Source organism: Anguilla rostrata, chromosome 5 (assembly GCF_018555375.3).
Source record: "Anguilla rostrata isolate EN2019 chromosome 5, ASM1855537v3, whole genome shotgun sequence".
NCBI lineage: Eukaryota > Metazoa > Chordata > Actinopteri > Anguilliformes > Anguillidae > Anguilla > Anguilla rostrata.
Window position 1 is genome coordinate 46,169,359 of NC_057937.1, and position 21,186 is coordinate 46,190,544.

The following is a 21,186-nucleotide window of genomic DNA, read 5'->3' on the forward strand; positions in this document are numbered from 1 at the left end:
GAATTCAGTCAAATCCCTCATGTGGCCCTCAAAGCTCAGAGGCAAGTGGGCCAAACCACTGTCAACTCCTTAGGGCTTTTAGAGAATTACATCACCTTAAATGCGGAACTTAAATAGACTGGCAAGAGAACAATCGTATACGGCCTCCATTTCAGACCAGGGGCTGAATGAATATCCAGCCATTATAATGTGGCCCAGGAGGATTAAAGTGGACCTCAACTGCCATTAATGGCCTTCTGTCATACAGATCTGTATCATCCAGCAATTTATGGATTCATTTATCTCCTGACTCGGGCTCTGCCAATAGCTATTTGTAACACCCTGTTTAAATATTACTGTGTTTACACAACTTCAGAAAACAACGCTCAGTCAAATTGTAAAAGTATTCAATGAAGATATTTCTATTTTTCTCACTTTTATCTTTTATCTTCCATTTTGAATGATCAGCAGCCAAAGGGCGCTGATACAGCAGTAACCCCAGAAACTCAGGAGGGTGTATTTCACTGCTCTAGCCAAGTCCAGCTTGTCATGGCTATATGGATGCTGGGATCTGTAGTGTTACCATTACATTTTTCCTTAATAGTGAATTAAAATCCTAGAAGCCAAGCATGTGCCCAGTACAGTGCAGTGGTGCCACTGGCCAGCAGTATGGCAGCTGTATTCACCTGTGAGGTTCTGCTCTGTGCTGCTGTGGACCGGCTCTTTGGTGCTGCCGTCGTCGTCGTCCCTCTCTCCTTCTTTGCTTTTGCACACCACCACTACCGCTTGCCTCATGGTCCTAGCCTGCCGGAGGGTGGCGGTGGCGTCGCTGTGCGTCACGTTCTTCAGTGTCTGCCCGTTGATGGACAGCACCTCGTCTCCCTTCTCTATGGTTCCCTCCTGCGCCGCCAGCCCATTGGGGAACACCTTGTGAACCTGGCAACCACAGAAGACAGTATGAAATAAAAAGGCCCTACAGTTCTTGGTGTGGCAATACCCTTGTAACCAGCTTGCTTCACATTTTAACTGCAATAACAATTATCTCCAGTCTCTCTCTTTCTAAGGCTCAGGTTTTTAAAATGTGCTCAGTTGTAAGCTTGTGTGGCTCTACAGTATACAGCAGCAATACACGGAAGTTTCAAACATGCTGACGTATATTTGTTCTAACAGCTTTTTTTGTTTGTTTATTTTTATGAAGTGTTACATACGGTGGTTGCTTTGTTCTCGAGGTCAATCCCTCCAGCAATACTGAATCCCAGGCCGGCACCCTCCTCTTTGTGCAATATGACAACATGAATGTCCTCAAATTGCTGAAAGGAAAAAATGAGAAAAGATTTAATTCATTGCTGGATTTCCGTTGTTCACAGGAACATTTTCTTGAAACCGTTACAGACTAATATTAGTCATCACTGAGATGTTTTCAGAAGTTTCATTTAAAGGAGCCCTCGATGCGTTTTAACTTTTTGTCCCATTATTTGCTTGAGTTTTCTAAACTTTGCAACAGTGGCATTTGTCTGCAAGAGTGCATTTGCATTCACAAAAAGATCACAGTTTGACTTCCTAATGAACACCAGCTGCTACAGTTAGCATTTCCAGATGGCTCTATCTGCACTGTAATAGAGTAACTTTTAATGCTGGGCAGCACACACCCCTCACCCCCCAAAGACTCAACATCATTTCTGGGAGTCAGAACATACAGAGATTCTGCTGTCTGCTGTGCTTGACCCCCTCTGCCTTTTTTACGGTGAACAGCTGTCGTGAGGGGGAATCTGAAGCTACAGGTTACCGTAATTCTGGGAGAGCACTGCCGGCTGTTAATTAGATTGGGAAAGGGCTGCGGCTGTCACAGCGCTTGCTGGTGCAAGGACACAAACGATGACATATGGAGAGGAAATGCCTGCAGATGTGCTCTGGGTAGGCTGGCCAAACACTCCTCCAAGGGAGGGGAAAGCCAGCACTGCACAGGAGGTGCAGACCTGATTCCAGAGCAAAGCTGAAATGGAGACAGAGGCCATTTGAACTGTGCCGGGCCATGAGGCGATGGCAAAGTGCTTAATCTCTGGTTCAGCTCTTTGTCCGACAGTAAGCATGCATGTGGCATACATAGCTGTCCAGCCAGCTCCATGGCTAGAGTCGGGCTGGGTCACTGTCCTCTGTAGTGTTGGCACATTAGCGGCCGCTGTTGGGCAAACCCGGGACGGAGAAAGCCAGGAAAGCGGCGGGCTTACTTTCAGGGTGTCCTCGTCCAGCGCTCGGACCTCCTCGATCATCCTCTCGATCTCATCGGACGGGATGGCGGAGATGACGGACTGGGCGCAGCTGGAGGCGGACGCGGGCTGGGCGAAGCGCTCCTCACCGCTCTCCTCCCCCCGCTCAATGGTGCACTCCCTCAACTCAGCCAGGCTGCCGCCCACGGGGGGAAACACACGGTCAGACGCGTGCCTCTCGCCCGCACAGGAACTCCCTGTCCCCCCATCTCGTTCCAAAAACCGCCTTCATTTGCAACAATGAACGCTATGCGCACGCCCTTTCCCTGACACATTTACAAATAAATAAGTCTAAGTTAGACAACTCGGCCGATGAATTTGAAACATGTCTGCTCGACAACAACAGCCTTATCTATGAAAATGACCCTATTCCGGTGTGAAAAACAGTGTGCGAGTGTTTCTTCTGTTCAGAAGGGGAACTAGATGTAAAATTGCCCATCTAACTTGAGAAATTTGTTAACACTTCCTTTCTGTGATGCAGCTGACAAATTGCACTTCTACTGTGGTTTTTATGCTCTATATGTATAACAGAAGCCCAGAAATCATTTGCATGTTATCTTGCACTCAGCTTCTACAATCAATGTAGCTGAATGCATAGGGTGCTTGATTCAACGCACCGATAATTTCATTTTACAATTACCTGACAGAGAAGCCTGGCTCACTGTTGTCAACTCCTGGAGAAAGGGGGACCTTTTCGGCCGAGGGATTGTCCTCATCGGGGTTGACCAGGGGAGACCCGGGAGGGGGGTTCCAGGGATTACTGGGCCAAGAGCAGGGAGACTGAGGCAGAGAGCGCATGGAGCGCATCAGAGCATGGGACACCTGATTGCTGAACGACAGGATCTTCCCCAAGCTCTCGCCATCCAGCACCCGGAGACTAGGGCCTTCTGAAGAGAGGGAGGCGGACAGTGGGAGACTCCTGGTCCGCAGGCTTGTCTGTGTGACAGATTCAAGGTCTTTCCTGAGGGGCAGGGGCTCTTCAGCAGGGAGGATTTTAGGGGTGGCGACAGGTATCTCACACTTCCTGGGCTCCGAAGGAGGCGGAGAAGCTGTTTGAACGTCTTCCTCCGGGGCGGGCACCTCCTCTTTGGGTTCGCTTTGGTTGGGCGCTTCCTCTGGGGGACTGCAGGCCTCCGGGATGGCACTTGTAACTGGGGTCGGGTCAGGCGCGGGTGCAGCGGCAGGGACGGGGGAGGGGCTCTTCTCTTCGGCTGCACGGGTCACCGCAGGCCTCCCGTTCACCGCAGGCTTCCCGTTAACCGCGCTGCCGGCGTCCGCGGGGGAGTGGGCAACGTCGCTCCGGCCAGGCGCCTTGTCCATTAACGAGAGCGACGCGGAAGGGCCCGGCCTCCAACTACCCCTCTGCGGCGTCTCCGGGCTGGAGAAAGTCTCGAACGAGTGGAGCTTCTGTTTGAAGGACAGGTTTCCCCCAGACGAGGTAGCTCTCAGACTCACTCCGAAGGTTCTGCCCGCGTCTTGGGCTCTCTTGTCGGGAGGTTTGGAAAGCTCCTGCAGCTGCCCTCCAACCCTCCCGCTTCTCAGGCTCTGCCGGACCCAGCTGGGCTTGGGCGCGACTGGCGGTCCTCTCTTTGCGCCGAGCAGCTCTTCAGGCTCTTTGGGTTCGGAAGGGGCCGAGGACACGTGGGTGTCTTCTGGCTCGGCCTGGCCGCTGAGGTCAGCGGTCCCGTTCTCCTCGCTCATGGTCAGGGAGATACACTGGGCCTCTGTGCTGTCAGAGATCCTCACCCAGGGGTCACGCAGCTGTTCCTGGATCAGTTCCACGTGGGCCTGCCTCCTCAGCGCTGGCCTCTTACTCTGGGAGCAGATGAGGACAGCTGACTCACTACCTGTGCACAGAGAGGGGACTGACAATAAAACATATGCTAAACAGATTTATCATAATCTTTCTAACAAAAAGCTACTTATATTCTGATGAAAAGCAAACTGCTTTGCCAAACATAGCTTGCATTCCCATGTGTGGAAATATCTTTTTTTTTTTTAAAAGACAATATGCCTATTGACAGATTATTACTGGGAGATTACAATCTGACAAAGAAAATAGTAATCTTCCAGTAATCTTTCATTTTCTGACCATTTCTATAGTAGCCTATGTCATAGGCTGCTATAGAAATGGTCAGAAAAATAAATGGAACCACAGTTCGTCGCAACAAGTTGCATGCATAAAGTATTTTTCACTTACCTTTATGTCTTGTGTCGTCTCTGAAGCAGTGTTCTGTTAAGTCAGAACTGGCTGTGACAGAACTGGTATGAGCTGCTTTAGTTCCCTCGGAAAGACTGCTAGCTGCTTCCTGTTTCACAAACAGGAAGTGAGACACCACCATTTTCACACACCGCAAAAGGTACAGCAACACATCCGTTTGGTTTCCATTTGACATGCATTACTGTCAAGCATTTGTTTGCATCGATCACCACTGATTAAATTTTGCAGTCTCCATGCCAGGCATGCAACGACTTCTGCAGGACTGGGGAATCACTTAGACTGCTACTTCAAGGATACCAATGAAATCTCGTTAAAAACACTAAATTGAATCTTATTTGAATGAAATAATGTCATTTTCCACTGTTACAGAATACACAATGAAATAATAGTTATTGTAAATTTGGTGATGATGCTGTTTATATGCCTAGTATGTGTATTCTATTTCACAGAAAATATGTCAATATTTTCTATCAGAAGAATTTGGTTTTCAGTCCAGTGTTGCCCCCATGCACAACTTCCACCAGTTCACAACGAAAGATCTCAAGGAATCCAACGTACGTTTTTAAAGAGTAACCCTGGGATCTTTCTCAAAGCCATGTACAAACCGCAGAATAACTGCAGTGGAGGCATGTAGGGAAAGAGCACAGATATTTATAAGTGTTGAAAAGCTCCTGTTTCGTACCCATTTCTGTGAATAAAAAGTTACCGGGCGATCGATAAGCAGAGCTAAACTCGCACTCTCCTCGCTGCTGTGGCGCCACCGACTGTGAAGTCACACTGCGATCCGCCCACAGACAAAGTAACAGCCTCCTGCGGTCTCTTTTTGCGCCGAGAAACGCTGTGAGGCTTCCTGCTCTCCTTCACATTCGTTATGGGCCCAGTCAAAAGCCAGCGAAGATCATTAAGTTTTACTGAGCTGATGAAAGGCCAAGGACTATATTCTCCTCTGCCTCACAAAGCAGCCGTCCGGTTTTCCACACTACTGCACAAAGTAAATATATTGCCCCTAATAATAATCCATATTTATTTTTAAAGTCGCAGTACCCTCCAGATGTATTGCCTCTCTTGGTAACGCTGAGCAAAAAAAGGCAGCATAAAATAAACAATACCGGGAAAGAGCAATATTGTATGCTCAAAAAACTTGGAAAACATATTTCATATTAATACTGCACAGGAAAAAAAAAATTTGGCAAGCAATCATTTTATTGCCAGGTGTTTCAAAGTATTTTCACAGTACTTTGTGCATTTTCAGCACTGTGATGATTAGCATTCGCAAAGCTGCTTAGATAATATCTCATTTCAATTACCAATACTTACGAAAATATTTTATGTTCAAATAAATTCTAACATGGGTCGTGATTTGTGTCTGTGCACTGAACATGCATAATGCTCTTGGAGCAAAAACCCTACCCGGCAGTTGGAATGGGAAGATTGCCAGGCGTCCTCCTTAACAGGCGAATCCCCGCTGGACCCCTCTGAGTCTGGGAGAGTCTCTTCACTCGTTACTTCCTGTTGTGCATAGTGCTTCCTGGGAGGTGTTGGCAGCTTGGGTTTGGAGGCCTTGGAGGCACTGAAGCCCGCGTCTAAAAGGAACTGAGCAGAGCCGTATTCAGAGCTGCTGTAGGGGATGTTGTAGTCTTCGTCCGCGTACGGAGGAGACGGCCCCCCGTCCGGCCAGCCTTCGGGCCCGAGCACGTGGGGGAACTGCATGGAGACGTCCACGCTGTGCACGCGGGCCTTGAGGTCGGGGTGCTGGTGCACGTGCTGCGGGCCAGCAGGCCCCCCGACGGAGCGGTGGTTGTAGGTGCTGTCGCTGCAGGAGCGTGTCATGGTCTTCTGGGCCCGTCGCCCGGTCAGCTGACCGAAGCTCCGCTCCAGGCAGCGGTCGCACTTCTGCTTCCCGTGTGAGCAGGCCTCCGGCCTCTTCAAGCCTGAAAATGCACAGACGGGAGAATGAGCTCACCGCACCAAGGCACTTTGAGTCAAACAGCCCTATCATCTGGAACTGAACTAGCACATGTTCTAAGTGCTGTGCGAATGAACAAATGACTGAAGCATCTGTGACTTCTCTCTTATCTTTGATCACATGTATTTGTGCATAACAAAAGACGGAAATGGAATCAATTGTATTTCATGCAGAAGGCATTTGGTCATTTTCATATGTTATGTTTTGTTTTTTTCTTCCTGTTCCTCAGCTGATATTGCAGTCACCATGTATGCTGACCGCACTGTTTATACGTATGTGTGCAATACTGCAATGATTCATATGGTGAATAGTGCAACATATTAAAATGTGAAACACAAAAAGCATTAACAAAAAATAGAGCTCCATTAATTCCAATAGTGACAATATTGGGGAGTGTTTTCAATGAAACAAATTAATACTTGCTGTGAATTGTTTTTTGCAAGAGGTCATTTCTGTTTCCTTTTCACAAGCAAAGTTCTTATGACTGTCCCAAGTACATTTATACACTTTGGCCCAGCTAGCGTAAAATGTTGATGTTTCCACTGGTGACCAAGGTTTCTAGGGCAGGCTGATGATTGAAATGCAGCAAACGGAGACACACCTTCCATGCACCACTGGTGCCTGTCTTTCTTCAGCTTGCTGTTCTCCACGGCCTGTGCTATGGCCTCGTTCAGCTGTTGCTCGGACACCTGGAGAGTGGTGACACAGACCGGAAGGGGCGGTGCTTAAGGAACCCCGGCTGCAGGAGCTAAGCTGCTACACAGCTGTGTACACATTAGCGGGGGAGGGCTCTGCCAGGCAGACTGCGGCCCACTCACTTTTGGGTCCGGATGCCGACTGATGAGGACGTGAACGGGGCCCGGGCTGCACTGACTCAGAACATTGTAGACCTCGTTCAGCGTCATGCTGTAAACCACGGTGTCGTTGATCTCGATGATCTCATCCCCGCACCTGAGGAGAGCGTGTTTGGAGACCAAGGGAAAAAGTGAGTGTGTGAAGCACTCCAGAACCTCAGCGCAGCGTAAGGGTGGGCTGAGCCGTGCGGAAAACTCGATGGGGGATTTGGGGAAGGGGTGGAGGGGGGGGGTGGTCGCTCACCTGAGACGTCCGTCCATGTGCACCACTGAGCCCGGGGACAGCGTGTGGATGTAGATGCCGGGGCAGCCCTCCCCCGAGGGCACGCAGCAGAGGCCAATGCCCAGGCCTACGCCCACCTCTGCAGCACACACAAACCCAGCAGAGAGAGAGGCAGAGTGTGAGCTGAGAGTGAGACTGATAAGAACAGCTTCCCTGAGCATCCCACAATCAGCTCTATTACATGCAGTTACAACTATGGTAGCTAATACTTTACACTCCAGTGGTCTTGTACCTGTCTAATTACACTACTTTGTAAAACCTGTGAGATAAATTAATAAAGCACAATTAACAGTTTATGCTTTTATGCAGTCTATATAATACTTTCACATACAAGTATTTAAGAAGCAGTGTGACCACTGTAATTTAAAGCTTGAAACTCAAATGTGAATTTATTACATGTAAACCAACCACAAATCGCGGAATACGTCAATGAGAAACAATACACCTAATGAATCTGCATCGGCTGAGTGTGAGCCCGAGTGCCGTTATTCCAGAATGGACTTGGTGAGGTGAAACCTGATATTCCTCTTCTACAGCATTGGCGATCCACAGTTAAATGGGGGTGGGTGTCTCAGGGGTGCAATTCCGTCCCAGGCTGACCTTTCTGCAGCGTTACCCCCATCATGATGCGGTCTTTGGGCTTGGCGGGGTTGGCCAGGAAGCTGTAGTCGCCCATGTCGGCGCTGGTCCTGGCGATGCTCGCGCTGGAGCTCAGCGACCGCGAGCGGCAGAGCTGGGACGCCTGGGCCTGGCTCGACAGCGCCCCCACCCGCAGGCTGGTCCGCACCACCAGCGTCAGCAGCCCTTTCTTTATCTGCTTCAGAGCAGAAGGGCGACACCAAATCAGCAGCAGGATCTTACGGGTGAAAATGGCTGAGGACATAAGTGGAACTTAGGGGTACGCAAACAGAGACATCGTTTTCTCACATCGGTCAGTATTGTAATTATTCAGGAGCCCTGCATGGAAAAGTCTTAAAATACAATCAATGCACAATGTACAGCTTAATAATGACACCTCTCTACACCTCAGCTATCCCCTTGGTAGCAGCAGAGGAGAGCTTCCACACCTCACTTTCATGAGTTTTGAGATTAAAAGTCCTACATAATATTTATAAATTATGACCCCCCAAACCTGTAAAGTACCTCAAAATCATAAAAAAAACAACACTGAAGCTTAAATTGTGCTCGGTGGGGGTAGGGGTTAGGAGAGAGCTGTGGGTGTGGCAGGTGTTGGGGTAGCTAGGTAATGGTTAGTGGTACAGAAGCACAGGGTGCAGGGAGAGGTGAAGGAGCAGGAGAGGAAGACATCTGGTACGTAAGTGCATTGTATGACAGCACCGGAGATTTGAAATAGACGCAGCCTGCAATCAGTGGCCGGGGGAAGCAGATGAGGACAGCAGCTGGTGGGGATGGAGTGGGCCAGTCAGGCAGAAAATGTTCCTGATGATTTGGAGGGATTGTGTTGGCGAGAAGGCAGGTTGCAAAAGGCTGGAAGGTAGCCGTGAGCAAACTGCTCTTTAAAACACAGCGTGCAACCCAGCGGAAACGTTAAGATGAAATATATCCGTTTTTAGTAATAACTGGGTAAGGGTGTGATTAGCTGACATTTTTTCAGATGCTATACCAAAATGACAGTTTCCAAAAAATGAAATCTGCTCTGCTTTTGAGCTTTATATAATTCATCAACAGCTTACACAGTAAAATGTTCAGTGTTAAATCAACTCTTTCAGAGTACATATGGTCCCTGTTGGACTCATATGTACTCTGTTAGAGTTGAATTAACACCAGACATTTTGCTATTTACCATAAATCTTGTTAAGATTTATTTGATGAATTATGATTTAGCTAAGTATACTATTATGACATTTTAAACTTTCTTTCACATATGGTCTACTACTACTGTTAGCACTGTTTCTTCTGCAGGTTTCTTCTGCAATACTAAGCAATGCTTGCATTCTCTATCAATCTTGCAATGTACAGATGTGAAAATACTGGTAAGCAGCTCTCCCTAGCAGCAACACCATGCACACTTACTTTGAATTTATGCAGGGCGTCTTCATGGGTCAGGCCATGCAGAGACTCCCCATTCAGCTCCAGGATCTCATCTCCTGCGTGACATCATTGGGAGGAGGGGGGGTTAGCATGTGCACATAGGGAGGAAAGCTGGGGGTTTGACTGGGGGGCCGCTACCTTCCTGCAGCCTTCCATCTGCGGCCGCCGCCCCTCCAGGAAAGATGGTCTTGACGTAGATTCCCATGGGACCGTACATGCTGTCCTTCCCCCCGACAATGCTGAATCCCAAGCCCTGGGAGGCAAGGACAGCAGTAAGTATCTGCCCTGGGTGGGCCAAAATGCTATCAACATGGAGGTGGGTTCCAGCGTTTCAGAAACAGTCCAGTCACACTCCCATTATGTTGCAAGAAAACGTTATCGTGCAATAGTCCTCAGCCAGTCTTTGAACATACTGTTCCAAACAACTTCTGCTAAAATCACAGAGAAAAAATATGTTCCAGGAATGCTGCATACAAACATACTAGTAAAATCCCCTCATAAGTTATTTAGTTAAGAATAAACATGGAGGACACATATCAACAACTTTTTAGAGATTGTTCTGAAGCACTGAAAAGGTAGGATTCTTAAAGATTTCACAAATATCAGGATAAAATAAATCACCATCTGCAATTCAACAACTGTTATTTTTTCTTAAAAGATAACAAGACAACAACAAACTGAGGTTTACAGACAGCTGTAATAATGATCCTAAAAATGCTGTTCTGGACAAACATCCTGGGAATGTTCTGGAAACCAGAAACAGTCGCGCAGAGCAAAACGTGGCCTCACCTTGCCTTGGCCCTTCATGAGCACAATGTTGCAGATGATGAAGGCCTGCACTGTGCTGCTGGAGTGCACCAAGTGAGCCGAGCTCAGAGACCGGGAGGGTCTGGGAGCTACCTGTGGACACAAGGCCACAACGCTCTAAAGCACATTCATACAGGACAATAATAACATCTGTAGATATGCAGATAGGCACAATCAGTTAATGCCAGATGACGGTCTGAATTTCTGTCACTTGCAAGTCATGTCTCCCTTTCAGTATGCAAAAGGACAGTATGCTAAAGGGCCTAGGGCAATGAACTGAGAGATATGTGGCTCTCATACCAGAGCTCGCAAGTTGAGATAAATTGATGTGCAAACAATTCTCTCTTAAAGTAAAAACAGAAACAATGAGATCCAAGTTTCTTTCTGGAGCAGCACTCTGTATATGAAGCACAAGTATCCCAGAGGAGAACATCTGCTTTTCACATGCATGCATTGTGCCCTGTGATTGAATGATGTGATTGGGTAAAGAGTGCGGACAATGAATCTCCTCGACTAATGCATGCTCATGCTCACCTGTGTGATCCCATGAGGGAACTCCAGCTGCTGTGAGAGGGACTTTCTGTTTCCATAAAAGCCTGTGTTCCCCTGGGCATGGCTCCCATAGAGCTCCGGAGCTTTCATAATGAGTGCGTCCAAGTCCCCGATCCAGTAGGGATTGACACCTGCGACCAGGAAATGAAATGATGATGTCAAACAGTGTCTTTTACGCAGATGTCAGGAAATACTTGGAATGGATTTCCTGTGTGATGAGTGAGGAAGGACTGGGAACAAATACATATGGCAATAAGTAAGGCTGACTCTTAAACAGATGCTTGCAAACAAGTTTCTAACATAGCATGGAGTAAACAGGGTTGCTGCTAGTGCAGTTTTGCTGGGTACTGTATCCATGCCACTCACTGGTGGAGTTGGATCTGGTCCTCTTGCAGGCTAACTCATTCTTTGAGCCTTGCTCAGCCCTCTCTCTCTCCCAGCATCCTCCATTCTCCCTCGCCACCTCTAGAATAGGCTCCTTTCAGACATGAAACAATGCAGATGTAGCAGACAGTATTATTATATTTCTGCATTACATTGGTTTTTTTTGCGTGTCTGATTGCTCTTGATACTATCCAGACATGGCGGCTTACCTTATGGCTAGCATCTATTTCCATGTGTTCTTTATCTCCACAGTTGATCACGGATTGTGGGTCCTTGCTGTCTGTGGGTGGTACTGGAGGAGCACTGAGACTGGAAAATGCCATACCATTTCTCCAAGAATTCTACAAAAACAGATGTGCATATTTCAATGAAAAGCATCCCAGAATAACAACATCCTGAAGTAATTTACCTACATTTATGAACTCAGCAGTTCATTTCCAGCATGTTAGTGTGTCCCTGTTTCACCAAATCATACCCAAAGTTATAAACTTTACTGTGACAGGGCTGTCTATGAATAGGAATCAGGACCCCCAGTAGGTCCACAGGTTGCACCTGTTCCTTCTCTTACACTTACTGTAGCCCTGCCAAATTTAGGTTAGACTTCTAACCTAAATGTAATTTAAAATTGAATTCTGACCAGCCATTTCAACAAAACAAAGACATGTCTGTTCTGAATAATGGACTTTCCTCTGTTTTGGTTTAATATGAGTAACGACTGTTTTTCCTCTTCAAGGAGAAAGCAATTGAACCAATGAGTCTCTGCAGTAGTAGGTCATTCAAAGTAATTATTTCACTTTGATCAAAGCAACGCTGTAAAACGACTTAGAAACAATTTTTTAAGAGACCAACTGAATCCAGATTACTTCCGGGAATTTTTTTCAATTTCTCAATTTCTCATCCACTTCAAGACCAAATTTTGGTTATACTGCCACTGCAATTATGCAATATCTCTCACTAAAGGTTCTGAAAGTCTGCAAAAATGCATCAGTCAGTACCACAGAGTGGACATTTCACTGTCATCTTAAGAACAAACCTAATTCATCTTGCATTTATGGGTGCATCACATGTCCCATGCAATCTCTGATTAAATCTCACAAATTGTGTGGGAAAGAGGGATAGAAAGGCTGTCCCCCTTAATGACTGTCAGAAGAAATTTTTTGCGTATGGAAAAAGAACTGCATTGCTGTAGCCTTTCTAACCTGTGTTGACTTGGTAATGGAATATTTGTCATTAGTGTACATTTAATATGAAGAAAACCATTTTAAACTCTCCTGACTTTGTTGGAAAAAAAAAACCCCAGTGGATTTTATATGTGGGAGGGCATAAGCATGCCGTACATCAGTGTAAGTCATTGTATCCATTGCCCGCGTGGTTGACTGCATCATTGGCTCGGCCTCCATCTGTGAATGACCATTTAGAAACTTTCCAATGAGTGGGCGAGGTTCATCTCCCGGCTGAATATAGCTGTTTCTACAGATGAAAACAAAAATGCATTTATTTAATTATCAAATAAAAATATGAGTAGTTTTTTTTTTTTTTTTTTTTTTGAAAGCACTGATGCATTTGTCCATTATAAATCAGGAAGGAAGTGCTATAAAATATATAGATGGCTTGGAGCCATTACCTGAACACTGCCCCCCCATTTTTCACATGGCCAACAGTGAGCCCTTTGTCACTCGGTTGGATGTTATTATCGGAGATTTGGAGCCCCAGGCTATCCTCACCAGTCGCAACACACATTCTCCAGATACTGCTTTCCTGTTCCAATAAAGACATCGCAATGTTAATACAAGAGGATCTCTATTCAAGGTTAAAAAGGTGACTTTTTATGGCTCAATCAAGACCCTAAACTAACAAAGTGACAGGCTCAGAAAAAAGTTCACCATAACATTACCATTGTATTTACCCTGAATTTGAACCAAGAGCATTCTTGCTTTTTTTTGAACATGATTAATATTCTACTTTAAACGATTTAAAAAAATAAATTAATATTATTTTCAGGTGCTACTTATGTAAAGACAAAATGTACATTACTTTTTTGTCCTGTCCTGGAAGGTGAAATTATAAAACGAATAAATATTATGGGATGCACATTACAATGACACTGTGGCTATAGATAATTTTTTGAATGTCTCAAAGATTATCGGAACTCATGCCTGCTGCAGTCAAGTTAAGACTGCCTTCGGAAATACCCTCATCTTGAAAGTTTAGCAGTGTTTACATGTGTTTATGAATGGATTGTCGCGTGACCGTAGGCCTCAGTCTGCTGAGAAACTATACAACTATATTGCATTCATGAGTTCGGGTGTACGCTGTGTAATTACATCCATCCTAACTCAATCTCGAATGGGTCAAACATTTCTCCTCATGGTCTCCACACGCAGGGTTGTGATCCTAATCCAATGCCATGATTTTGCTTCCTTTCTAATTTTTCTTATCCGCCACCAGCTTTAAAACATAGCCTGGGCATTTTACGGAGCCATCAAACAGCAAGCCGATGTGTGAGTACTGTACAGACTGTTGTTGTTTTGTGGGGGGCATGCGACCATGACATCACTGGAATGTCTTATAAGACCTGCGTGAGTTAGTCCTCCCTCGGGGTCACAACAAAACCTCTTTTGTATGAACCATTTGGCACAGCGGTCTGCAGCATTGGAGTGTTCCAAACACAGAGAGCATGTGATTATTATTCAATTTACAGAGGAAACACAAACATACACCGCAAAGGCAGACCAGGCTGCAACATTTCAGAAGCAAGAATAAAGCAAAATGGGTCATATTTTTCATTCTTAAACACATGTAAAGGAAGAATTTAATTCAGGATTTGTACTTATTTTACACTGTCTTCGGTGATTAGGGATTCTATAGCAATGTCTGGTCATTGAAAACTGATGGATTTCATAAGAATCATACATATTATACACGCAAACATAAAATACACGTTAGTAATATTTTTTCACTGACTGTGGACTTTGAAAGATTTGTGTACAGTATGTTATGGAACATGACCAATGGGGCCATTTGCCATACAATAAAATGTGAATATGCGTATACGTGTATTTGTGTACTGTGTACATTTAACAAGCAGCAGATTTCATTGAAATTTGACAAGCAGCAAGCTTGTTTGAAAAAGATTATGAGGTCTTTCCCAGCATGACACCAAAGTTCCATAGTGGGCTCTGAGATGCTGCTTTGAATCATTTTTCTAAATAGAAGCATTATTGCATAATTGCTTATTATTTTGTTTATCTAGAAGTAGAAATCAATTATGCACTGAATGGCATCATGTTACCATTTATAAGACTATAGGCTTTGTCAGACTTCAGTTGCAGTTTCTAAATAGCTGAACCCAAGTATGACAGAAATAATACATTACATTTATTAATACTGTAGCAATCAATTTTTTTAAACCACACAATGACACCATGTTAAATCAAAATATCATTTTTGAAATATCATTAATTTGTGTTGTTTACTATTGCATTTGTACCTAGTGTGAAAGGGTTAAGAGTATGCTTGAAGAATTGTACAGAAACAAAATCTGTTTGCCATTTGCCAGTCTGGTCATGCTGTCATTTAGCAAAAGCACTTTACTTCATCCATTTTTAATCAAAACCCATCAATTGCTCTGAAACCAATGTCTGAAAATGAAAACACATATCCCCATCATGGCTTTCCTCTAATAATCTCCAGAATAAAACAATAAAATTCACCACTTCAAGGAAACAGCGTTACAATACATAGCACAATTGTTTATTATTACATCAATGCAGCATATTCATGTATTGTCATCTCAAACTTTTGCTGCTGTCAGAGTGTAAATGTGTGTTCACACGAGATTGTGAAATCCCTAACCTGCTCAGCCATGGTGACTCGGAACAGGAGTGGCCGTACCTTAATTGAGAAAGTCTTCCTCGCGTTCTTTCTCAGTTCCCCTGGGTGGCACTGCGGAGGCACAGCCAAGGAGGCTGCGGAGGATGGAGCCGCGTTCCCTGGCTTCCTCCCGGGTCCTTCCCTCTCCGTCTCTCTCTCCGCTTCCCAAAAGTCAGCATATCGCTCCTCGGGGCTGGAGCCGTCGTCGCTGGTCCTGGAGCTGCACAGGATCAGGGACCGGGAGATGACCGCCAGCTTCCTGGACCGGTGGTTGGCTTTGCCCGCGTTGCTGCGCCGCTCCATCCTCCAGCCGTTCGCGCCATTCGCCTTCCTCCTGTGGTGGGTGTATCTGTGAGGCATGTCCGCTGATGGATTCCTCCCGGCCGGGCCGGCTAATGGAGGGGGACGCTCTGCGAGGCAATTAGAAAATTCAGTTAGGAATCCTGTTTCATAAGTGTTCTGAGAAACTGCTGAGGCAGAGACCAGATAAAAGCTTCATTCTTCCCCCGTGGCTGCCGTTGGAAGGCACATGTTGCCTCATGATTCCTGTTTAGTTCCTCTCCTGGTCATCTACGCTGCTTTCAGGCTTAAGTCACACCTCCACGGCCTCTGAGGATGTTTCTGATCTGGGGACCCTTGAAAAGAAAAATGCAGCCTGATAAAATCGGCATAAAGCTAGCACCTCACTACTGAATTGTGGGTGGGGGTGGGGTGGAGTAATTGCTGAACTCAGGCTTCATTAAGTTTATGAAGCCCTGGATAGTACAGCCTGTCACACATGATCTCTGACAAGCTCAATAGCTTAAAAGCTTTCTAGGCTGACCCTGATGTATTATAGATGGCGCACTGACGAACCAAAACTGGCCTATTGGCCACAGACACTTATCCACTTTCTTCAAACTTGGAAGAGGGGGGAGGTGTTGTATGCTAGTGAGAATACGTGGTGCTATGCACCATTAACAAAAAGACACACAGTTCAATGTAAAGTGCAAGATTCTGTATGTATGTTGCATTGATAAGAGAAATTCTATAACTGTAAGTTCATTGACATGACCATTTATGCACTAGGAAGTCAAATATCTGTCACCCTCCTCTTAACAAAACACACATGATTTGACCATCAGCAGCATAGTATATAAAATAGTATACATATTGTGTTATTTTTAATTACAGACTTTGTACTAGTCATAATGATCAGCTCTACAATTTGATGTTTGCATGTATGAAACTATGAAATTGTGCATCAATGGAACTGTTCTTATACACGCATGTGTGCACACGCTATATAGAAAATTACAGTTTTTAGCACAGTCCCAACCAAAGAGAACAGCAAGGAAACCTAATAAGATTCACATTAATAAATTTGTTTCCGCTGATGTGTCTTGAGATACATACCAGGCACTCTTAACTGGCCTTGGATCAGAAATCATTCTGTTGCGTAATGCACCACCTGCAGAAGGCATTAGAAAATGTAGCCTAATAAACAAACTACAAAAAAAGGACTGAAAATATCTGTTTTTGGCTTTTCTCCTCCAGACCGAGAGTGTGAAAAATATTTTATGTAGGCTTGTACTGCACACCCATTTGAGCCTTGGAAGAGCGCAGCAAGCACAAAAGAAATATTATGTCAAGTCCAAACACTTGCCAGCCTGTCTTTTCTGGTTAGGCTGCCAAAGGACCATGCTAACTGACTACTAGCAAATACTAGTGCATCCAGTTAAAAAAAATGACATTGCCATGTGATACAAATCTTGAATCCGGTGGGAGTTTAGTATCCACACTCAGAAGGACCGTGAGTGTAAACCCAGGAAGTCGGACATACTATTCTTCATCTTCACTACGTTTTCAGCGTGCTGTATGGGGGCGTGGATGTTTTTCCAGCTGTAGTGGATCTGGCTTGTTCACTCTATCTCCATGAAAACAGAGGGGCTGATGTTTTATCTGGCTTCTTGAAGGTTGCACAATGTCCAACAGGCTGAAAACGTGCTTCCTCTAAATAAATTGGTCATGTGGCTTACTGCAGCCACTCGTTCGAGCCATCGGTACAACAGAACTGTCGTGTATCAGCACCTTGCATCTTCGGTGTGATGTCAGCACGCTCTAACATACTTTTGGGTTGATTAATGTAAATTTACAGATGACATTGACAAATACACATGTATCCAGATGAGAAAAAGAAAAGCTCAGTAAAACTAATAAATATAGTTGAGGCCTATGATTCCAAACGAGATTTACTTTTTCATATGCCAAGTAATGTCAAATGCATTAAATCATGCCAGTCTTCTGAAGTTGCTTAGAGATAACCCAGCATATCAGACCATGAATGGATGTTTGATGACCTTTTCCATTAGGTAAATGAAATAATAATTTTAAAAGAAATGTGTTTTCTGTATACTCAGGTTCCCTTTGTCTAATGTTACATTTTGTCTAAAGAACTGCGAATATTCAGTGTGGCAAATATGCAATAATAGAGGAAATCAGGAAGGAGACAAATATGTATTTGTATTTTGTAATTTTGAAACAAAATACATTTTGATGCATAGTAGCCCACCCCTGCCAAAATGTCTGTTTACTGTACATCTCTCAATCTGCAAGTATCTGACGTGTAAACCCATGAAAACCCTCTCCTGCCAAGCCATTTGAGGAGCACCAGTGGCTATTTAAGCTTATAATTGACCACTTATGATAGAAAAGGATGCACGTCCATTGCTTTTAATAGCTACAGCGTGACTCTGACTTTCCTCAGAAAGGAACTGTGCTAATACTGCTGGAATGGCACACAGCAGTGGTTTTGTTTTGTTTTAAGACCGTGGCCAAGACCTGGGAGGAGAGAACACAGAAAACAGATTTTTTGCCTGTAGCTGCAACGACGAGCTAGCAGCCCAGAAACAGGCAGAACTTTGCAGAGACCCATAGCCACCAGGCAGAGAGAGGGTTTGTTGCCTTACATTTGCTTTTTTTTACATGAACTTCAGAAGTTCTTAAGTTGCCGTTGAAAGGGCACTGACCAGTGTTTGATCCTGAAAAATGAAGTCTTGTGTTCAGACTCCAAGTATATTGCCGATAGTCCTTGAGCTTGACAGCAGGCCAGCCCTTTCATCTAATATTCCCCGGAGAAATTAACAGGAAATATCCCTCCTTGACATTACACAAAGAAGATAACTTATCACTCAAATAATTTATTGGTTTGTTTGTGGGATTCCTAAGGGTAGGACAAGGGCTCCTTAAAATGAATGCTGAAATACATAAAATGTCTGTTTTCTGCACAAAAGAGTTATGGACTATGAGCCAATAATGTTGCAAACAACTTTGTAGGCCAAACCTTTTGAACTCATACTGCCCACTGTGGGGACACAATCTGAACCTGAAATAATTTTTTTCAATTTATTCAGTTCTGTCATTGAAAATGTTTCATATTAACAGCCAAACTGTTCTATCCCTTTTAAAATGATATCGTTCCCAGCTTTATTTTTTATCCAGTGCCACTTGATAGTGGAAAACCAAAGCTTGGCAAAAATTACAGGCCTCTGAATTCATTAGCAGTGTCTGTGATCATGAAATAAACATACTTAATTTCAATCTTATGTGAAGTACACGACAACAACATTCTCACTCACTGAATCCTTTTATGTCAAAGAGACAGATAAAGAATGTCAAAGTTAAACTTTGTTTATTTAGGATAGAGAACTACAGATGGCCTGAAAAAACATGGAGCACAGTACATGAGGAAATAATTGTAACCAGAAAGTCGTAGGCTTGCATTTCAGAAAGTCCTGCTCTTGTATCCTTATACAAGGTGTTCCATCTGACTTTATCAACTGCCCAGGCTTACAAGCAGGTAATAGAAAATAATCCATATTGGAAGTCACCCTAAATATTAATGCTTGTTACTGCTGAGTGCCTCAGCTGGTCAAAACACAGCCCTATATCCTCTATGAGAGTCTGCAGCTAGGTGACACTATTCGTTTTGTCCTCCTGAAACTGGTTACTGCTATACACCAGTTGTCAGGAACCTGCCTGAGATCTGCCTGTTTTCTCATCAGTTAGTGCTTCTGTAGCATGCTGTATTGTTTGTAATGAGGACTTCGGTCACTAGTTCACTAGCAAGCTCATTGCAGGAGTGCATATGCGTCAGCTACGAAGTTGCATCTGCAGGTGCAGTGGTACATTAATGAAAAAGTTCAGCAACTGAGAATACCAAAATGAGAGAAAAGAGCCAATGGATGAACAACCAAACAAATCATTAAATAAATTATGACCACAAATTACAGTTTCCATTTTTTAGGTCTTTGATATAATCCTTGTTCTAAGGTAAAGAGAAATATACAGTAAATTAAACAATTATTTGATTATACCGAGACTCCCCGACAGTTGTCGGTCTTCCTGTGTACAGCTTAATAGAGTACAGCCCCGTCCTTTTAAATAGTCTCGTCCTATCATGTTTGATTTCCAGAACTGCTCTGCTTTTAATTAAAGTCATACATTTGCCAGGGTCTTTAAAATGAGTCACTGCCTTTTTTGGATGTTTTAAATTGCCAGTCAGTTAATAACCAAATGTATAACTGTGTGAATGAACGAGGCTGGAAATGAATTAAATAATTTCATCTGTCAGTAAATGAAAAAGTGAAGCATGGGTAAACTGAATGCATTCAGGCATTTAACTCAATGGCAGCCTTGCTGATCGAAATTATATAAACATTTGTGTCTGGAATATACTTTCAAAATCCACCAATCCTCCTGTAATGACTTTTCTATTCAGCTTTGATGAATTCCATCATGCCATATCTGAAGAACATACTGTATGGAAGCGATTAATGTATCTTTACACTTAATCACAATGAATATGTAAAGCAAAAAGAAACATTTTCTCTGCATGCCTCAAGTGAATTACCTACAGTCTTCTGTGAGGCTTTTAGGCCAGTTCAATGCACACACCCCCCCCCCCCCCCCTCGCCCCCCGCCCCCCATATTTCAACATGAACCTTACTGACACAGTCCCACAGATGACGATTGTTGTAAAAAAGAAGGTCAACAAATTACTCACCAAAGTTGATCATCCTTTTTAATGCTCAAGTGACTTTTGAAAAAACTGCTTCAGTTTGTGTCAGGCTTCAAAATATTTCCTGGGTAAGCATGGACGTGGTAGTGCTTTAGGTGCTGAAGGTGCATTAGTTTCACAAGCTTTGCTGTTCTGCAGAGGTCTGCTCAGAGATCTGTGCCAGAACTATTCAGTGATTTAGATTGGGCAACTTGTAACTACCGCCTCCCTTTTTTTTAAGCAGCTGGGAGCACAGAAGACGTTTCACTAGCAAAAAGCCACCAAATTGTAGCCTTTTTCCTGTCTAGGTAATTTGGGGGAAAAAAAGAGAAAGTACTTAACTTTCCTTGGGACTTCGTGACCTTACACCTACTTTGCGTTTATAATGCCACACTCTGTGTGCGATTGTCATGTTGTGCTAACCTACATCTGTGGGAGTCTGTGTTTCTGGGAATGAATGCATTCTCTATTTGGTAGGTTTTTCTTTTCCCAATTTATGCGCTAGTTATATTCAAGCATGTGACCTACATGCTATTAAATCCAGGATAGCTGAACACTGCTAGAAGTATTTCCAGTAACATTTACAGTAAAAGAACAGAGTAGAAGTTGGGACATTGAAGTTTTTGGGGTATACTAAATGTCATACAATCCAGTTCTATAGTCACTACGCCACATTGCTTATTTATGTTGTACTGAGTACAGAGTAATTACAGGAAACAAGCCATGGATGTTGTATCTTTCACCTAACCTTTTTGCTAGATAGCCTCCCATGACACTATCGGTAAATTGTTTCAGGGGTTATAATTAAAACAATGCTAAGGACACAAAATTAGTTATATTTTTATCAGAAGAAAATGTACCTAAAAAGATCTAAAGCATCGTAAAAAATTGTTAAGTGGAGATAATTATT

The 21,186-nt window shown here is 44.1% G+C and overlaps 1 protein-coding gene across 4 annotated transcripts in view; it reads right to left on the reverse strand.

The window, feature by feature from the left end:
* The window catches only part of il16 (interleukin 16), a 22,620-nt gene extending 2,178 nt beyond the window's left edge, over positions 1-20,442 (reverse strand). Inside the window, exons 1-20 of one of the 4 annotated variants that reach the window (XM_064336595.1) lie at positions 20,283-20,442; positions 15,260-15,648; positions 12,990-13,123; positions 12,703-12,835; positions 11,575-11,706; positions 11,348-11,459; positions 10,964-11,112; positions 10,412-10,522; positions 9,761-9,875; positions 9,605-9,678; positions 8,171-8,384; positions 7,532-7,649; positions 7,252-7,384; positions 7,035-7,122; positions 5,878-6,398; positions 4,447-4,555; positions 2,887-4,111; positions 2,208-2,382; positions 1,188-1,289; positions 666-915 (exon numbers count right to left, since the gene is read on the reverse strand). In XM_064336595.1, the coding sequence (XP_064192665.1) occupies positions 666-915; positions 1,188-1,289; positions 2,208-2,382; positions 2,887-4,111; positions 4,447-4,555; positions 5,878-6,398; positions 7,035-7,122; positions 7,252-7,384; positions 7,532-7,649; positions 8,171-8,384; positions 9,605-9,678; positions 9,761-9,875; positions 10,412-10,522; positions 10,964-11,112; positions 11,348-11,459; positions 11,575-11,706; positions 12,703-12,835; positions 12,990-13,123; positions 15,260-15,648; positions 20,283-20,295 (4,297 nt within the window). In that variant the 5' untranslated portion in view covers positions 20,296-20,442. Of the gene's footprint in view, positions 1-665; positions 916-1,187; positions 1,290-2,207; positions 2,383-2,886; positions 4,112-4,446; positions 4,556-5,877; positions 6,399-7,034; positions 7,123-7,251; positions 7,385-7,531; positions 7,650-8,170; positions 8,388-9,604; positions 9,679-9,760; positions 9,876-10,411; positions 10,523-10,963; positions 11,113-11,347; positions 11,460-11,574; positions 11,707-12,702; positions 12,836-12,989; positions 13,124-15,259; positions 15,874-20,282 lie in introns of all 4 variants that reach the window. The other 3 variants (XM_064336596.1, XM_064336594.1, XM_064336597.1) reach the window with 3 other exon arrangements.
* Between the last annotated feature and the right edge of the window lie 744 nt (positions 20,443-21,186).